Source organism: Brachycentrus maculatus, unplaced genomic scaffold, assembly GCF_059751285.1.
Source record: "Brachycentrus maculatus isolate JH-2025_06_01 unplaced genomic scaffold, ASM5975128v1 h1tg001001l, whole genome shotgun sequence".
NCBI classification, from domain to species: domain Eukaryota; kingdom Metazoa; phylum Arthropoda; class Insecta; order Trichoptera; family Brachycentridae; genus Brachycentrus; species Brachycentrus maculatus.
This window is the reverse complement of record NW_028281719.1, coordinates 42220-61656: the sequence shown is the minus strand read 5'-3', so window position 1 is coordinate 61656 and position 19437 is coordinate 42220. Positions and strand designations below refer to the sequence as shown.

At 35.5% G+C, this 19437-nt stretch overlaps 1 protein-coding gene across 1 annotated transcript; it reads left to right on the top strand.

The window, feature by feature from the left end:
- Positions 1–661: 661 nt before the first annotated feature.
- On the top strand, positions 662–19111 carry LOC148299673 (serine/threonine-protein phosphatase alpha-1 isoform-like). The gene is made up of 4 exons (XM_088275825.1): positions 662–746; positions 16401–16597; positions 17327–17619; positions 18579–19111. Exons 2-4 carry the CDS (start codon positions 16454–16456, stop codon positions 18580–18582), a joined length of 441 nt encoding a protein of 146 aa, XP_088131951.1. The 5' UTR covers positions 662–746; positions 16401–16453; the 3' UTR covers positions 18583–19111.
- Positions 19112–19437: the final 326 nt, after the last annotated feature.

Below are 19437 nucleotides of genomic sequence, written 5' to 3'. Positions count from 1 at the left end.
CCATTACACTACGGAGGCGGATAATAATTACTACAATTAAATAATTTTTCAATAGTCTATATACTTTAGCTTTTGGTGTGCCGCGGAATACTAGGAAGGATTTTGGTGTGTCGTAGGTGAGAAAAGGTTGCGGACCACCGCTCTAGGGTCCTTAATGATATCGGTCCCAAGGATACTCCGCCTTACAACCCTGAAATAACTTAAACCTACTTCTTGTAGCATGTACGCTTTTTCCTTCACCTAAAACATCACGCTTAATCGAATTGGATTATTATCTCCCGTACATTAGCATAAAATTCGTAAAAGCATCCTTTTACTTTTAAAATGAAATAACCGTCCGTATTCACAGTGCTCTTGCGCTCGTTTCTTATTCTCGGGTACTTCTTTATGAATTTGAGCCTAGGTGGTAAAGAGTCCCCTGGGAATATTGGCCTTCCCGTACGGATAAACTGGATTAGCCTCGATCTAGCAGTACACAACATTATGATCGTTTTCCAATAAGAGCGTCCTCCAATATTACTTCCACCAATATCATTACCACCAATATCACTACCACCAATATCACTACCACCAATATCATTACCACCAACATCACTTTCGCCAATATCACTTTCATCAATATCACTTCCACCAATATCACTTATCTTTTTGTTTCAGCTTCTATGACGAGTGCAAGCGGCGGTATAACATCAAATTGTGGAAAACATTCACCGACTGCTTCAACTGTTTACCGGTCGCCGCAATTGGTAAGTCAATGTTTTGGCAATGTTTTTTTTTGACAATGTTTGGGCGTGGTCAGGTCAGGAGACCGAGAAAAACTTGGCATGATCAAGTATTTCAGTGTTTGAAAGTGGTCAGGTCAGGAGTTGGAATAATCGGCGGGTATGTATGAGGAGATGCGTGAATGCTGAAGAGGCGAAGATTGCTGGCAAAGACAGATTTTTGTGGCTTTGCATTCTCTCTTGTGCCTCTCCATAAAAGAGACTGCGCTCTTTTGCTTGGAGAGGGACTTACACTCAAAGTTTATTGTTTTATTTGATTAATGGTGTAATTGTATTTTTCTTTTCTTTTATATCGTAGTCATACAGGAGAAAGTGACCAACTAACAAAACTTAAAATGTTCAGGAGGGCCATTTAAGCCACTTTTGCTTGGCTAGAAAATAAACATCAATGCAGTTAGTCTTTTTTAACAAGTAAATATATTATACTACCAAGTTTAATATATTTTGGAATTTTTTAAGGGCAATATTAAGCTAGTAAGATATCAAATAGTCAATAATCACGTTTTTGTAAGAAATGCACTTGGTCACTTTCTCCTGTATGACTACGATATATTAGTTAATTTCTTATGTTTTATTTTTATATTTAATATTATAATTATAAAGTAATGGGTCAATAAATACACTCTGTACAAAAATATTTGCATTTTGCAAGTTCTCGTCAAAAAATGGGTTTTTCAAACAGAATTCTCGCTTCGACGGATCGTTAGAATAATACTTTTCTCGAAATAGTCTCGTAAACAGATTCAAAATTACGCTGATGCATCTTTTCCTCCCAGAGCACTTCCTTACATCGCTCACTCCTTTCAAGAACGTCATAAATCAAAAAACTTGATTTTTCAGCAGAACGTTTTTAATGTTTTAAAATATTACATAATGTTTAAAAAATAAATATCAAGCCACTTATTGAACTTTTTATTGTGCAACAGATCTTTTTAGGTAAAACCTGAAGGTTTTTTCTCCATTTCAAAAATATTGAGTACTTCTATTAAAAAAAGAAATAAACAATACCTTTTCTTCAAAATGCAAAAACAACATTTTCTGCCCTATAGCGGGCAAATATTAAGTTAAAAATATGCCTCTTTTACTGGGATATAGTACATTTTCTGGGCGTTCCGAATACATGCACAACTGAAAATTGTCGATTTTTGATTTATGACGTTCTTGAAAGGAGTGAGCGACATGACTGCGTATAATTCTATATTTTACTTTTTTTACAATTACTTGCGTATTTTGGTCCGCCTCCGTAGTGTAATGGTAAGCACGCTCGGCTATCGTACTGGAGGTCCCGGGTCCGGTTCACAAGGGATGGGGGGTTAAAATAAATATAAGTGATTTTCACTCTAATATCTATTCAATATCACCCCGGACTGGTACCTGAAGCGGAGGGCTGATCACCTTTTTTTCATGTGTTAATGATCAAGATAACACCGCGTTTATATGTTGCAGTGCCCTATGCACCATCGGGTGTGGATAAGAGTTGAAATGAATCAATTTTGAAACAGAAAGACCGTACGGAAATTTATTCGTTTTCATCTTTCCCCCCGTTTCGATTCACATGACGCATTTCGATGCCCATCGCCAGTGTTGCCAGGTTGGCATTTTCCTTGACATTCCAGATGATTCCTTTCCTTCCCCTATACAAGCGCGTACCTGCGTCCAAAACTTAAACCCTTTTGGTACCTTGTCCACGTGCCCTAGGTGAGGAGGCCAGTGGGAGGGGGGGGGGGGTACTCGAGCCGATGACGTCAGCACTAGACTGCCGCGTGCGGTCGTTACTCGTTATTTTGTCAACAGTTTAAAATGCTCGATATAAAAATAGAATCTAGATATGGCTTTGTTTTAGATTCTTCTTTTTCTTTTGTCCCAATCCTGTGGATTGGTCTGCAGCAACAAGTGACGACATCTTCTTCGCCATTAACTTCGAACAATAAATTGGGACTTTCAAAAGACTCGTACATACATACAAAAATCGTCAATTTTCAGTTGTGCATGTTTTCGGAATGCCCAGAAAATGTACTATATCCCAGCAAAAGCGGCATATTTTTGACTTAATATTTACCCGCTACAGGGCAGAAAGTGTTATTTTGGCATTTTGAAGAAAGGGTATTGTTTAATTATTTTTTTTAATGTACTAAATATTTTTCAAATGGAGAAAGAACCTTCAGGTTTTACCTAAAAAGATCTGTTGCACAGTAAAAAGTTCAATAAGCGGTTTGATATTTATTTTTGTTATATTGTATTGTATTTTTAAACTTTGAAAACGCTCTCCTGAAAAATCAAGTTTTTTTGATTTATGACGTTCTTGAAAGGAGTGAGCGATATGGGCAATGTACAACTTACACAAATTAGTACGAGTACGGGTATGCGACGCCGATTGTCCTAGCCTTCTACTATAGTACCTTGCATTTCTCCTCCATTTACGACATGGCAACATTGTCCATAAACTTTACATCTTCGATATTTTTCATATCACCCTAGCTTTTGCTACTCGTATACTAATGTGTAAAGGCAACAAGCCGTAACTCAAGTTGCGGCTGTTTGGCTTAACACGGCTCAAAGCATTCTTATAACTGGCCTCTATCACATACAATCGCAGATTATGCTCTATCTCTTTCCTTTACTGAGATATTCATTATCCAAATAGCCGCAAAATAGTATTTGATACATGTTTTGGCAAAAAGCATCTTTTTCAAACTCGTTTATCTCAAAACTACTGTTTTTAACTTGCGGTTAATTTGCCTTTGCACATTAGTATAGTACCTACCTACTTTTTCTCCTCCATTTCGTTTCCTACATGGCAACACACCTTCAGCTCCTCGTTTATTTTCTTTATTCAATGTGATGTACATCGCGTGATTAAACCGTAAACTTCCGTAAGGTAGCCAAGCCCGTAAGGTAAAAATAGCCTAACGATGAAAGTTATTGTTCAATCCACTTATTTTTAAATGAGCAATTACCGGATTCATCTCGCCGGATTTTATGGGGCAAGTACACTTTCAAAAGGGTGAATTCCATTTATAGCAATGGGTGGGCGTAAAGATATTCATATCTCGGAATTGATTCTATAGATCAAACGTTTCCATAATAAGGGTACGTATTCACAATAGATTTTTGTCACGATGTTGGTTGGAAATGTCACAAGACTATCGATAACATTCTTATTGAAATCTGTAGAGAAGTAAGGGAGATATTAAGGTTTAAACTTTAGATATTTGAATAAAACAAAAAACACGCGTTCGCATACGTCATCAAATTTCTGTGTTCGCATCGTAACGTGTTACGTTACGACGAAATGTGGAGGTCAGTCTCCACCTTAAGGCATAGAAGGCACTGGTCCTGTTTCTATATAAAACGCGAGTAATCCAGGGTAGGCACTGCTTTTCTGTCTATTTAGAATACACGCTTCTGATTGTGATGTGTTTTTAAAATTTTATAATGAAATTTTGGAATGATCTGTGAAACGCATTAGTTCTTTTTTTTTAAACAAAAAATGTCCTGGAACACACTTCATATTAAGCTTTTTATTTAAAAAAATGTATTCAAATATCATTAATATGCCATATTTTATTATTTTGAATAATTATATAAATAAAATTATATAATTGTCCGCCTCTTATAATATTACTTAATATTATAATACTTAATATTACCCTGGACTGATACCTGAAGCGGAGGGCTGATCACCTTTCCTTCATGTGTTTACGATCAAGATACACTGCGATTACACTGCGTTTATATTATGCAGTGCCCTATGCATCATTGGGATGCGGATAAGGGTTTGAATGAATGAATTATATAAATATAGATTGCAATTACGTAAGCGCATACATTGTTTCGTCTAATAGATTTTGAAAATTTAAAAAATATATATCCTCGTGAAAAAAGGTGCCGGAGTGCCGTTCTTGGGAAAAAACCCTGGTTCTCACACGACGCTGCAAAAATATGTACCCATTTTATTTTGTTTAAATATTTTTTTAACAACATCAATGGGATTGGACCTGATCTCGCTAATGCACGGCCGGAACGATCGATTCCTAAAATTTCCGGGTCTAATATTATCCTTAATAATACGAATTGGCTCGCCACCAACGTTTCATGACGTCACAAAGTCGTGAGTTTCTGGAGCTGAGTAAACACGAAGAAAAAAAACGCCTCCAGGCGTATTCGTTTGCGACCGTGTCGAGAAAAGAATGACCGTCTAGCTTCGAAAGTAACATATGTTGCAATAAATATAAAAATTTAATCCGAATTTAAATTTACAACATATTGAGTATATCCAAATACTTATTATTTTTGACATCTCAACAAACTCGTAGATGAAGAATATGGAAGTCTGGACATTTACGAGGCTTACGACCGTCATAGGTTGGTTTAAGTGATCACTTTACACACGCGCAACATTAAATATAACATTAGCCCCGTAAATGCCCAGACTTCCATATTCTTGTTCATCTATGTTGATGATGATGATGAGGTAAAAAAATATTATAAAATAACTCATATGATTGGAAATAATTCAGATTTGTGAACAAGTATTTAATATATGTATTAATTATAAATCAAACACAGATTTTTTGAGTCTACTAAGTTGTATTTTATTAACAAAAACACATAAAAAATATATTGTGACAATTGTTTCGCCTTGTTAGGGCATTATCAAACGAAGGCGAAACAATTGTCACAATATAATTTTTATGTGTTTTTGTTAATAAAATACAACTTGTAGACTCAAAAAATCTGTGTTTGATTTATAATTAATACATAAATTAAAATGGAGTTCTACAAATTAAACGCCAAATCAATAAATAAGTATTTAATATTTAGTTATTTTCACATTTTGTCATCACAATATAAGACGTATATGGAAGTCTGGGTATTTACAGGGCTTGTGACCGTCATAGGCTGGTTAAGTGATCACTTTACACACGTGTAACAGTCACCATTCTATCTATGATTGACAACCACCACACTACTCAAATTTTTGGATCTCATACAGATATGATAAATCTCATGACGCTTTATGTTTACGGTAACCATCTATGGTTGATTTAAGGAAGCTTTTATTTAGCAGTGACCTTTTTATTTAACAGCCTATGATGGATTATAAGCACTGTGAATACCCTAACTTCCATATTCTTCTTCATCTATGTTGAATTGTAAAATTTTAAATTAACTCCTAAGTTGAGAAACCCAGATCTGTGAACAAGGATTTCGATACACCCAGAAATGTTGTGGATCATAATATTTTGAATTATAAATGTCAAATCGTAATAATTTTATTTTCATGACCTGAATCCGGTAGTAACGAATACAGTGGAACCTCTCATAACGAGTTTGATTCGTTCCAGCATCTTACTCGTTATGCGAAATACTCGTTAAGCGAAACATTATTTCCCATAGAAATCAATGGAAAATACGATAATGCGTTGCAGGCCGAAAGAAAACCCGATTTTTTTTAACGTTTATTCACATAAAAACACTTATAAATTGTTAAGTAGTGTTTTTGCACTATGTTTTTACTTGGGAATATAATTAAGATATGAATTTATGACAAATAATTTATCCCTTTTAACTAGAAAACTTTTGGCCGACGCTTCAAAATTTGTCGAAAATTTGTCACAGCATTATCATTAAATAAATTTGTTGCAGGAATAAACACCTCCTTATTAGGGTGATGCTTCTTAACGTACGATGGAACAGTTTCCCATGCTTTAAACTCTTCTCTATATTGTATTGCTGTGAAACACGATGCAACCCCATAAGCTCTTCGGTGGCCAGCTCTTGGCTGTACTCATTCACAAGCTCTTCAATATCGTTGTTATCCACCTCGAGTGTCATGATATTGGCTAATGACACAATCTCGTTGACTTTACACTCCACAGTTACCGTTTCAAAATCACATTCGACAACACTCTCTGGCCAAAGTTTTTCCATGCTTCTGCTTATATTAAAAATAGGAGTTACTTCTGTAATTCCTTCTCAAGCCGCTAAAGTCCCGGTTCACAAGGGAATGTCATGAAAAAGGGGCTTGCCCTTCCTCTGTTACTCGTTATGCGAAACATTGCTCGTCAAAGGAGCAAATTTTTCAGATTTTATGCGAATTACTCGTTATGAGAGGTTCCACCGTAATTGTTTATAAAAGTGGTATTACACAAAGTGAGCAATGTATGATAAGGAGAGTGTTTTATTACCATACCACAAAGTTATCAATGCTTTTAATATACAATAAAAATTGTATATAGTTTTCTTTTGTTTTCTTGGTATGGGATACGTTTCATTTAATTATTTATTACATTATCAGAGAGTCATGAGTCTTGAACCACCGTGTCGGGGTATACGGATCGATATCGATCTGGAGAGTGTTGAAATGTGTTTCTATTTATACACAGTACAAGCCAAACTTTGCCTAACACTTCGATTCCCCTAGGAATGTGTTTGTGGAGAATCTGAATATCGACACAAATATACATTTAGGCCAATTCTCATAACGGCCCTCCGCAGACGCTTCCACATCCAGCCATTCCATATTCGGCTGATTTCTATCATTCTGTGTGATGGCTTTCAATGTCCGATGTATTAAGATAATAAAATGATAGTGAATATTATATTTCTTGTTTTGGCATTCACTTTGTGGTAAGACGTGATGAAATTGTAAATGAAGACACTTGTTTTGTCCACTTAAGTTATATTTATTTTAACGACTAGTTTCGGAAGCTACAGATGCTTCCATCTTCAGGTCTCAATGTAAACTAAAATTGTAAATGAAAACACTTGTTTTTTACCACTTAAGCTATATTTATTTTAACGACTAGTTTCGGAAGCTACAGATGCTTCCATCTTCGTGTCTGAATATTAACTGAAATTGTAAATGAAAATATATGCTTTTTACCACTTGAGTTATATTTATTTTAACGACGAAGCTACCGATGCTTCCGAAACTAGTCGTTAAAATAAATACAACTCAAGTGGTAAAAAACAAATGTTTTCATTTACAATAGCGAGTATTCCAAATAAGGTTAATTAATGCAATATTTTTTTTATATGGACCTTTCATAGCAAAGTAATTTTTTAAGGCAACTGTGAATACGCGCGTCAGTGATTCATTTTTCATTTCAATATAAAATATCTTCAATAAGCAAACCGTTAATAGAATAAAATTGATTTCCGGAAGGAATGAATCAACGCATTATGACCAGTCAGTAAATATAATACTATCGGGATAAAATTCTGGACTATGGCCGTTTGTAAAATATATTATACGATTACATATCGTAATGCAAAATTATGGTAAAATACAAATACACACTCCAATGTATATTTTTTCTCATTTTTTTTATTAAATATTCATCTTCTTCAAACCCTCATCCGTACCCGATGGTGGATAGGGCACTGCTTCATATAAACGCAGTGTTATCTTGATTGTTAACACACGAAAGAAAGGTGATCAGTCCTCCACACCAGGTACCAGTCCAGGGTAATATTGAGTAAATTTTAGAGTGAAAAAATCACTTATGTTTATTTGACCCCCCCCGCACCCCTCCTTGGAAAGGAAATCGAACCCGGTACGTCCAGTGCGGTAGCCGAGCGTGCTGAGAAATGAAGAAACTAAATTTTGGTTATGAAACAATAGCTTCCATCTTCCAACCGACCAATTAGTCTAACTAGTATTATTGTCCGGTTTGTCGAATATGTAGAATATGTGGAGATTAATTGATATTATTTCATTCAATACGAAATATATTTGTAAAAAAATTCATTAGAATATTCTTACAATATCCGGTGACATCTTATGTTGAGAGCCTCTGGTTTGCAAAGGATATAAAAGGTTATATTGTTTAAAGGAAAAAAATGTTTGGTACATTGTAAATAAGTATTGTTATTGAGAAATGTTATGGAAAAAACCCGCGGTTCTTTTTTACCTACTTTTTGAAAAATAACCCAAAGATAGGGGGGTTCAAAAACAGTGCAGCGAAAGATAATTTTGAGGAGTGAAAACCAAGATATATGTTGGTTAGATTCAGTGCCTTGTGCACCATTATGAGCAGATCGTTATGAAAATACTAAGAATAAACAATCTTATAATTAAAATGTAACTTTGTTTTAAAATCACTATAAATATTTTATTATAACTTAATTATAATGTACCGGTTTCGAAGCTAACAGCTTCTTTATCAAGACTGATTAATACTAAAACACTATCTACTAAACAATATTAAAAATATTTTGACGGTTAGGGAAAGAAGCTTTGGTAGATCTCAAGTGGCTTTATTTTTTTGTGTTGATTGGCAGTCACAGTGAAAACGGATCAGGGATGATGAGTGATTGGAAACATATTTAATAACGGACTTTTAGCAAAATCATTTACTTGTGTATTTATTAATTGTAAATTATTATTAATTGCATTTTTAATTTATAATATTTCTAAAGTTAGTGCTTCAAATATAAATTATATAAATAAATAATCAATCCAGTGCCGGCGCTCAGGTCATATCGACTCCAACTGTACAAGTCGAGATAACGGAATTTGTCTTGTACCGATGGAGACATCTCCTGAATGCATAAACGGCGCATAGTGCGCCAATTTAATATGTATTTATGTCCTTGATAATGTGGTCGAGTACCAATAAAAACGAGAAACGCTATGCGAACTGTAACGCGAATGAGTTGGGTTTATAGAAACTTGGTTCAAGACTAAGTTCGTCCCCCACGCTGTAACGACTCGTTTTCAAGCACTAACCGCTTAGACTTACTTTATAAGAATTTATATTAACTGTCAACATGTCGGGTCATGACTTGCCATATTGCGGAGAAATTCATTTTTACTCTGTTTTAACCCAAGACCACGGGACTATCGTAAAATATACGACGATAAGAAAACACGTTTTACCAAAAACGTTTACAGTAAACCCCCATATAACGTTAAGATGTGTACCGCGTTGTCGGAGGGGATGTTATAGGGGGTAAATGTGTGAATATTGTATTTTATTTTAATGATGACTCATTACAGTCGTTTCCGCTGGTTAAAATGTAAAAATACAATTTAAAACATTAATCCCCTATAACGTTCCCTCCGATAACGCGGTATCTATCTCAACGTTATATGGGAATTACTGTACTTTAAACGTTTAAACATAAGTGAAACATTTTTTTGAGAACATTATATAAAATACGAATGTGTCAAGGGGAGGTCTTCCGATATAGTTTTTATCATGTAATCTCGCCTGTCCACCTTAGTAATACAGTAGTTAGCTCCGTTGGCTAATGTGCTGGAGGTCCCGGGTTCGATTACCAGAGGGTTAATATAAATATCAGTGGCTTTTCACTCTAATATTTATTCAAAATCACCCTAGGCTGCTACTTGAATTAAGTCTAGTAAACCCTAGACCACGGTACTTTTTCCAATGTACCTTAATACGGGATTATCGTAAAATGTAAGACTGTAAGAAAAACTCACATTTTAAAACGATTACTAAAAACATTTTAAAATAAGAGCAACACGTTTTTTGAGAACTTTATATAAAATATTAAAATACATTTGAACAATATGTATTTTTTTTTAAAGTGTGCAGATACACGTTTGGCTCCTCACGCAGCCGGTCGCGTACCGTCGTATATTTGCGAGTACAACGTTAAGCGTGATTCAGAACACAACCGTGACTCAATCAATAATAAAACTTTATTACGCACCGATCGATCAGTCGGGAATACAAATAAAAACATCTCCAATTCAAAACCACCACTTGAAGTTTCTTTCTGAGAAATAATTCGGCAAAAATAAATATCCCGAGATACGTTTCCCGGAGAATACCAGTTCGCTTGAGACGATACCGCTTTTTGTGACGAAACCGGATCGGATTCTGCGATTGTTTGGATATTTGATGTGTTTCCGATTTTCCGAGTCGAATTTGATTTTAGGGCTATTTTGACCTACTTTTTGGACGTTTTAAAGGCCAGATGATTTAGTGTAATTCTAAGATTATGTTTATTGGATAATCTCATATTCAAATTGAATAAATCCATTAATTTTTATTACATTTGAACTATCTTCTCTTTCGTGTATTTTCCTCGTTACTGTTCTAATTCTGTCGTACGACGATTTTCAACACATTCGTCTGAGAGAACGCGTTTCAACGCATCAACTTACTATTATTTACTAAAAAATCATGATTTTTACTTTTTTTAATGTTGTAAATAATATTAGAAACCTTGTACATACTGCTCCTACCATCAAGACAGGTCGCGAGTTACATGACTCATGTAGGCCTTGACAGTGAGCTATGAGACAGAGGGAGGTCACAATAGACCTAATATGGTCGCAGTAACATAAGGGATCCAAGAACCCTTTACCTCATATAAAAAAAACATGTAAAGTGATTTTTCAAAGCAGTACCGTTAATGAAATAGGATTTACGGTAGCCTGTTTTTATTTCTTACCTTTAAAAAAATCTTCTCTTGTAAAATATGTCATTCGCAAGAAAAGAGTTTTTGGCAAAATTAAACATGCGTGAACATATCGCTCACACCTTTCAAGAACGTCATAAATCAAAAATCGTCAATTTTCAGTTGTGCATGATTTCGGCATGCCCAGAAAATGTACTATATCTCAGCAAAAGAGGCATATTTTTAACTTAATATTTACCCGCTACAGTGTTTTTGCATTTTGATGAAAAGGTATTGTTTAATTATTTTTTTAAGTATACAAAATCTTTTTCAAATGGAGAAAAAATCTTCAGGTTTAACCTAAAAAGATCTGTTGCACAGTAAAAAGTTCAATAAATGGCTTGATATTTATTTTTAATACATTGAGTTTTATTTTTAAACTTTATAAACTTTCTCCTGAAAAATCAATTTTTTTGATTTATGACGTTCTTGAAAGGAGTGAGCGATATATGGTATGTAATATCATTATATTTATTTTGACATCCCGAATAGAACCTGAGACCAGAGTGAGCGATATGCGTACTATGTTGCCTGCCTTGCAGAAATCGTTTAAACCAGAATATCTCATTTGCGAATAGGAAATGTTGAGCTGTTGATTTAGTGACGTATATTTACGGCTTTCTGCTACTTTGACAACAAAGAAACACGCCAAGTGCTATTCCCGACAAAAAATACGCTCGTATTTTGCTTAAATAAATAGACTGTTCCGAAAACGCTTACTTTTTATCGAGATTTTCATATTGATATCTCAAAATTACATGAAGAAGAGTATGGGTGTCTGGGCATGGGCTTAATACACGGCTTACGACCTGTCACTCTACACGCGTGTAACATTCACCATCCTTCTAACCGTGATTGACTACCACACTGCTAAAATTTTGGTAGCTATATTTATGCTTCAATTGACACCACTTACTCAATTCAATGCAAAAGAGTATGGAATTCTGGGTATTTACGGGGCTTACGACCTGTCAATGGCTGGTTTTAAGTGGTCACTTTATACGCGTTTGACGTTCACCATTCCAACCACGATTGACTACAACACATTATTAAAAATTCGTAAGATATATTTATGCTTTGATTGACACTGCTTACTGAATTCGTATCATATACTTATGATATTACTATATACTTCACTTCAAACCCTTATCCGCACCTCAATTGTGCATAGGGCACTGCATCATATACATGCAGTGTTATCTTGATCGTTAACACATGAAGGAAAGGTGATCAGCCCATCGCTTCAGGTACCAGTCCAGGGTAATATTGAAAAAATATTACAGTGAAAAAATCATTTGTATTTATTTGACCCCCTCGCCCTGGGAATCGAACCTGAGACCTCCGGTACGGTAGGCGAGCTGGCTGACGATTACACTACGGAGGCGGACAAAACTACTTTATAAGCATATCAAATTTGGTGTCGAAGAAGTGTCATGCACGAGATAGTGTCAATCGCATAAATATAACTTTCGAAATGTCAGTAATCAATGATCGAGTGAGTAGTCAATCATGGGTAGAATGGTGAATGTTACAAGTGTTTATAGTGATAACTTAAACCAGCCTATTATGCTTCAATTGAAAAGATCTTTTGTATGCTACTTGTTCGGCGACGTCTATTGTTAAAATTGGTAAGTTTTTGCCAGCTGAATCCTTCATAAAATGTGTGTAAAATTCTTCACGAATTATTTTGCATACTAGGAGAGACGCTTGAAAATGTCATTTTCACTTTTTATTAAACTTATTTTTCAGTTTTTTTTTATTATTTTTATACTCACAATATTTTGAGTTTTTTTTATCAAATTCTACTTCATTTATGTCTGAGATATCAATAGTAAAAATCTCGTCTTAATCAGCTCCTAAGTGGAGCAAATTCAGAATTTACAGTCGCCGTTGCGTAGTCGGGTAGACGCTCATCTGCGTAGCTGGTTCGATTCCCACCGATTGCGAAATAAATTCAAGAAAGATTCATTTTCATTTGGTCTGGGTGTTTGTGATGTATTTTTCACATCTACCTTCCCTATCCTACCCGCAGACAAGCCTCTAAAAGTAGAAACTTTGCGGGTTATTCCTTAAAAATAAAAATGAACAAAAATTTGGACTCTCAAAATGTTTTTGTAAAAGAAAAACATTTTTTTTTACCATTTGTGTTTAGTTATTATGACGACTAGTTTCGGAAACTATGCTCCCATCTTCAGGTCTAAATATAAACTAAAACATAATATATAATTATCTGTTCTATAAATAAGGAGAGGGGTAAGTTTATACAAGTGTTTTCTTTTACAATTTCATCGTGAAACTTTCTTCAAACGTTCGCTGGCAGGGATCCCTCTATTGACACGCTCTCGCTTATGTGTTTCGATGGACAAGTTTTTCAGTGGACCTCCTTTCTTCCTCCCCTCCCCCCCGCCCGCCCTTCCGCCCCGAGTTCGGCGACCCCGGGAAGGGAAGCGCCGAGATAAATCACAACCAGCATCCGAGAGAGATGTGCTGCTCTTGTACCGCGCGCAATATTGAGTACGTTGCGCGCTTTCGCATATCGCGTCTCTCGAGAAAATTCACCGCACATTTTATCAACCCCGTAACGGTTGCCGCCATTATACTTTTATGAGGTGAATTGTATAGTAACTTTCAGTGTAATCAACGCATTCTTGAGTTTAGTAAAAACTTTGTGGACCTAAAAATAATTTTCAAAATTGTATAGCTATATAATCATACAGAATTACCATGGTTTATTATTTATTTATTTATTTAGACTTATAATATACCAGTGATTTCTATTTCTCATTTTTGAACATGGCATTAAGGTTGACAATAACAAGGCTTGAATACAAATAATAAAGTTACAAAAAAGATATTTTTTAAAAATAACCAAAACTAATACATAGCAAAATATAAAAACCATAAACGGATTGGTTGGTATGAAACCTAGATATATAAAGCATATTTAAAATAAACAAATGAGAAAATATAAAAAAATCTAATATGTAATATCTTTACGCAGTTAACACATTTCGGACGGGTGTTTTTCTACGCCTGCGGACCGCTGGCGACGGGATTTGATAATTTTTTACATATAGTTTAGACCTTAACAATGCATTTGGTACATACTATTTATATAAAAACATTAAATAATTTAATAACAACGATAATTTATATAGCGCCATTTTCGTAAAATACTACCACAAAAGTGCTTCTCTGTGATGAAATTGGGGGAAATGAGAATGTGGAGATGATTTAGCAAAGAAATACGTTTTCAACGTTTGTATATGTGATATAAAAATAGTAATAATTGTCTGTCTCCGTAGTGTATTGGTTAGCGCATTTGGCTACCATGCTGCAGGTCTCGGGTTCTATTCGGAGGGTCAAAATAAATATAATAATATTACATATATCATAAATCTCATGACGCTTTATATTTAAGCTCACTGTAGCCATCTTTGGTTGGTTAGAGAAAGCTCTTCCTTAAAATTAATATCGATATTTGAATAAAAATTACGATCGCATTTTTTTCGTAATTATCTTCTATCGCTACTTAAAAAGCGTACACCACTTTCCGTCGAGTAAAAAATTATCTCAATATTCCAGTCTTGTTCGGCGCCATTGAGCCAAGTCGATTGGCAATAATTCGTTGTGAAAAATTTTCAAGAATTTTTCCCGCCCTGTTAATAAAATTGGGTACTTACGCGAAAAAAGGCTTCGCGTCTATGAATTTTTTTCCAACGCAGTCTCGGTATAAAATTTTGATATCATTTTACGGTACATTGTGAAAATTCTGTTATTATGGCGGGCCATTTCACCCCTATTTCGCACCCGCTTGCGTACCTACTACTATTACAGTAAACCCTCCTATAACGTTGAGTTGAGTACTGCGTTATCGGAGGGAACGTTATAGGGGGTAAACGTTTTAAAATTGTATTTTAATTTAATAATGACTCATTTCGGTCATTTACGCTGGTTAAAATGTAAAAAAATCGATTCAAAACATTGACCCTTTCTATACTGCGGTACCTATCTCAACGTTATAGGGGGGGGGGTTCTGTATACCGTGGGTGTACTGGTAAAAAACGTTAACTCAAAAATATGCAATTTTACTTAATTGAATTGGTGAATGTTACACGTGTGTAAAGTGATCACTTAAACCAGCCTATGACGGTCGTCAGCCCCGTAAATGCCCAGACTTCCATATTCTTCTTCATCTTTGATGAGATGTCAAAAAATAATATGAATATAACTCCTGTAATTGGAGATAATCCAGATTTTGTGAACAAGTATTTGGACACACTCAAAATGTTGTAAAAAATCTAATTTAAAATTATGTTAATATCAAAATGTGTTTTGTCAATAGTGTTTTTTTTTATATGTTGTGTTCATTTGGAACATATCAAGTTCAAGAATTATCAATTCAATTACGAAGTACTTTGGAAGATATCAATTTGTTGGACGGCTTGCACACTCCGAGGCAGACATTACTCGCCGTGGCAGTTATATCTAGTTGCGTCCGGGCAATATCTCCACCAATTACCCACCACTCTTGATTAAGCTAACCGCGTAGTTTATTGTGTGCGTTGGCCGAGAGAGATGCAACATAACTTCTCAACCTTGTGAACAAGTCCTAAGTGTGAACAAGTCCTCAAAAATGTAGGACTTGTTCACACTTAGGATATAAGCATTATATATAAAATTAAGAAAGGTTTGTTGAGATGGTTTTTGGCATGTGAATTGAATGAGTGAAGAAAGGATGATTGTTTCGTCTAACGGTACTGGAACACTTGTGATGAGGAAGACGGAAACGCGCAAATGATAGTCAATTATTTATTTATAAAAAATTACAAAGTCATAAGGACAAAGCGACATACCAATATATCGAAAATTATAACACTTATTAAGGCGAGAAGAACAAAGCGACACCAATAGAAAAAGAACGAGCGTGACGTATATACGTTTGAATATTAATCTAATCTGAGCTCACCAATATTGGTCCTCCACCCCTTATATACGATTTTAAAGGAGTTGCATGTGGTGGGGACAATATGGTTTATATTTGTACATAACGGTCAGTTGATAACAAACACCAAATATCTCAAAATTGACAAAAATGTAGTCAGAGCACGTAGGGCACATCTAATCATCCATAAAGTTGATTGTTTATTACAATGTGTGTGTGTATTGTCTCCCCAGTTGACGAGAAGATCTTCTGCTGCCACGGCGGGCTGAGCCCCGACCTGCAGTCCATGGAGCAGATCCGGCGCATCATGCGGCCCACGGACGTGCCGGACCAGGGGCTGCTGTGCGACCTGCTCTGGTCCGACCCCGACAAGGACACCACCGGCTGGGGCGAGAATGACCGCGGCGTCAGCTTCACCTTCGGCATCGAGGTACCATTGCTGCACTCGTTCACCGGTGATTTCGGCTCCGACTAACAAAATACAGTGGAACATCTCATAACGAGAATAATTCCTTACAGAATCTTAAAGATAAATAAAGATTCAACCACTTCATTGGTTATATTATTTACAGAAATAATTCTTCTCGATTTGCTATTTTCATTGTCATTATCACTGAGGGATACAAAAAATATTCTAGGGGCATTTGTTTAATTTTTTTTTTAAATCAATTAATTCTGCAGTATATCTACTACACTGGAACCTCAGATATTGAGCATAATTCATTCCAGAATCTTACATATAGGGAAAAAAATACAAAAATAATTATTCTTCTCCGTCTTATTTCTCATTGCTGAGGGTTGTGACCCTTGCAGAAGCAATGACTCTTCTCCAGTTATCCCTTGACTGCGCTGCACGTAGCGCTCCACCGCTGAGGTGCCTCCTGCTGCCTTAATTTGATCGGTCCACCGTGTGGGGATCTTCCTTTCCCTCTCTTTCCCTCCAGGCTACCGATCACAACTAGTCGTTCAAGGCTATCCTCGTTGCCAGGCGCAAGGTGTCCAAAGAACTGGAGAATCCGTCGGGTACAGACATTGGGCAGAGTCAATTATAATAATAATAATAAATTGAAATTCAAAGAAAATATAAAGTAAATTGTTTGATCTACATTAATTGAATCATATTAAAATGTGGACGGTAAAAACTTGCGTTTGTTTGCAGATTGTGGCCAAGTTCCTGAACAAGCACGACTTTGACCTGATATGCCGGGCGCACCAGGTGGTGGAGGATGGCTACGAGTTCTTCGCCAAGCGGCAGCTGGTGACGCTGTTCTCGGCGCCCAACTACTGCGGCGAGTTCGACAACGCGGGCGCCATGATGTCCGTGGACGACACGCTCATGTGCTCCTTCCAGATCCTCAAGCCGGCCGACAAGCGCCACCTGGCCTACGTGCAGACCAGCGCCAACCGGCCCGTCACCCCCCCGCGCGGCGTCACCAACAAGACCAAGAAAATGTGAGCGACGCAATCCCTCAGCATCCGTGTCAGACATGCCGACACATTTGTGATCTTACTTTTTACTCATTTATTTACATCAAATATTACATACATAAGTTATTACATACAAACACAGACACACACATACACAAACATACACACATACGTATACATACATACATGCCTGTGTATGGACGGTAGACAAGAAAATAATTTAATAAACAGATAATTTTTAATTAATATATTACTTTGTAAATATTACTATTTCTTAAAATCTACTGTGACACGTGTTTCTATGTATTCCGCATCATTTTCAAACACCGTATGTGAAAATGAAACACGTGTCACGGTAGATTTTAAGAAATAGGGGTATTTACTAAGTAAAACATGATCTATGAAGACATACTTACGATCCGAAGTAACGATCAAGATAACACTGCGTCATTACGATGCAGTGTTATATGCATAATTGGGTAATTTATGCAGATAAGGGTTAGAAGAAGAAGAATAATAATTAATATGAAACATCCTTGGATGTCTGAGCATCCCAGGGCTTACGAACTGACATTTGGCTGGCTTAATTGATCACTTTACATACTTTACACACTAATTTCCCATGTGCTCATATAACAATTAAACTTCATGAAAGACTGCAAAGATCCTAGATTACTTGTTTATTGATTTGGCGTTTAATTTGTAGAACTACATTTTAATTTATATATTAAATGTTAAATCAAACACTGATTTTTTTAGTCTACTAGGTCGTATTATATTGTTTAAAAAAAACACATAAAAATCAATTTTGTGACGATTGTATCGCCTAGTAATGGCATTTTCAAACGAATGTCACACAAAACTGATATTTATGTGTTTTTTTACCAATAAAATACAACTAGGTAGACTAAAAAATCAGTGTTTCACATTTAGTATGAAATACTTGTCATTGTATCTTATGTTGTTTTTCTCTTTTTTTGCAGTTGAGGGCCCTACGGAGCCGTCCCCTCCCTCGAACCCTCCCCCCCTCCAGCCCGCACAGCAGCAAGATGGCCGACAATGTACAAATTACGCAAATTTGGGCTCGCAAACCTCTTGTCGCTTATATCAAACAAGTTCCAGCAGTGAACAACGCAACGCGTACCTTTTCATTTTTCTAAACGGGATCGACCCGACCCCAATGCGGGATATCTAAATCGATCGATCCGCATTTCAAACAGCACTGTCCAAAAATATGGAATCAATGTCTTTATTTAGATATTTTATTTTTATTTTTAAGATTCCTTCCCGATATGTTTTTTTTTTATATCAATTTTTTAGTTAAAAAATGTCAATATTATTCCACTAGTTTTAAATAATAATGAAGGTAATCATTTAAGAAAAAAATGAAAAACTTATTTATTTCGTAAGAATTAAATATCGTAAAAACTATGAAATTTTTTTACTCTTCATTTTTTTAAACACGTTTTGAATAACGTTTGATATATCTCGGACTAACTGATATTGTAAAATTTTACCCTAATTATAGTCTGTCCAAAATTATGTGTAAAAAAAATACATAGATACGTGTGTCATAGATGCATTTTGCGACATCTTTTAAAATGTAAAATAATTTAGAAAATATAGAGTAATTTTTTTTTCTTTGTATATTTTTCGTAGGCCATTCTAAATGCTGGACAATTAATATTTGATGTGATTTATTAAATTTGTGAGGCAAGTCTGTCGGCTTATTCGTGTGAAGGAAATACATTTTTGTCAAGAAAAGATAATTTTTTTTAAATATTTAAATTACATTAGTTTGTCCATCTTTTCAGCATCATAAAACCGCTCGCTTGCGAATTG

Bases quoted from the DNA above. Each gene is read 5' to 3' on its own strand.
- LOC148299673 (XM_088275825.1), top strand. From the start codon at position 16,454: ATGGAGCAGATCCGGCGCATCATGCGGCCCACGGACGTGCCGGACCAG. The intron at 16,598-17,326 runs GTACCATTGCTG...GTTTGTTTGCAG, and splicing joins GCTTCACCTTCGGCATCGAG to ATTGTGGCCAAGTTCCTGAA.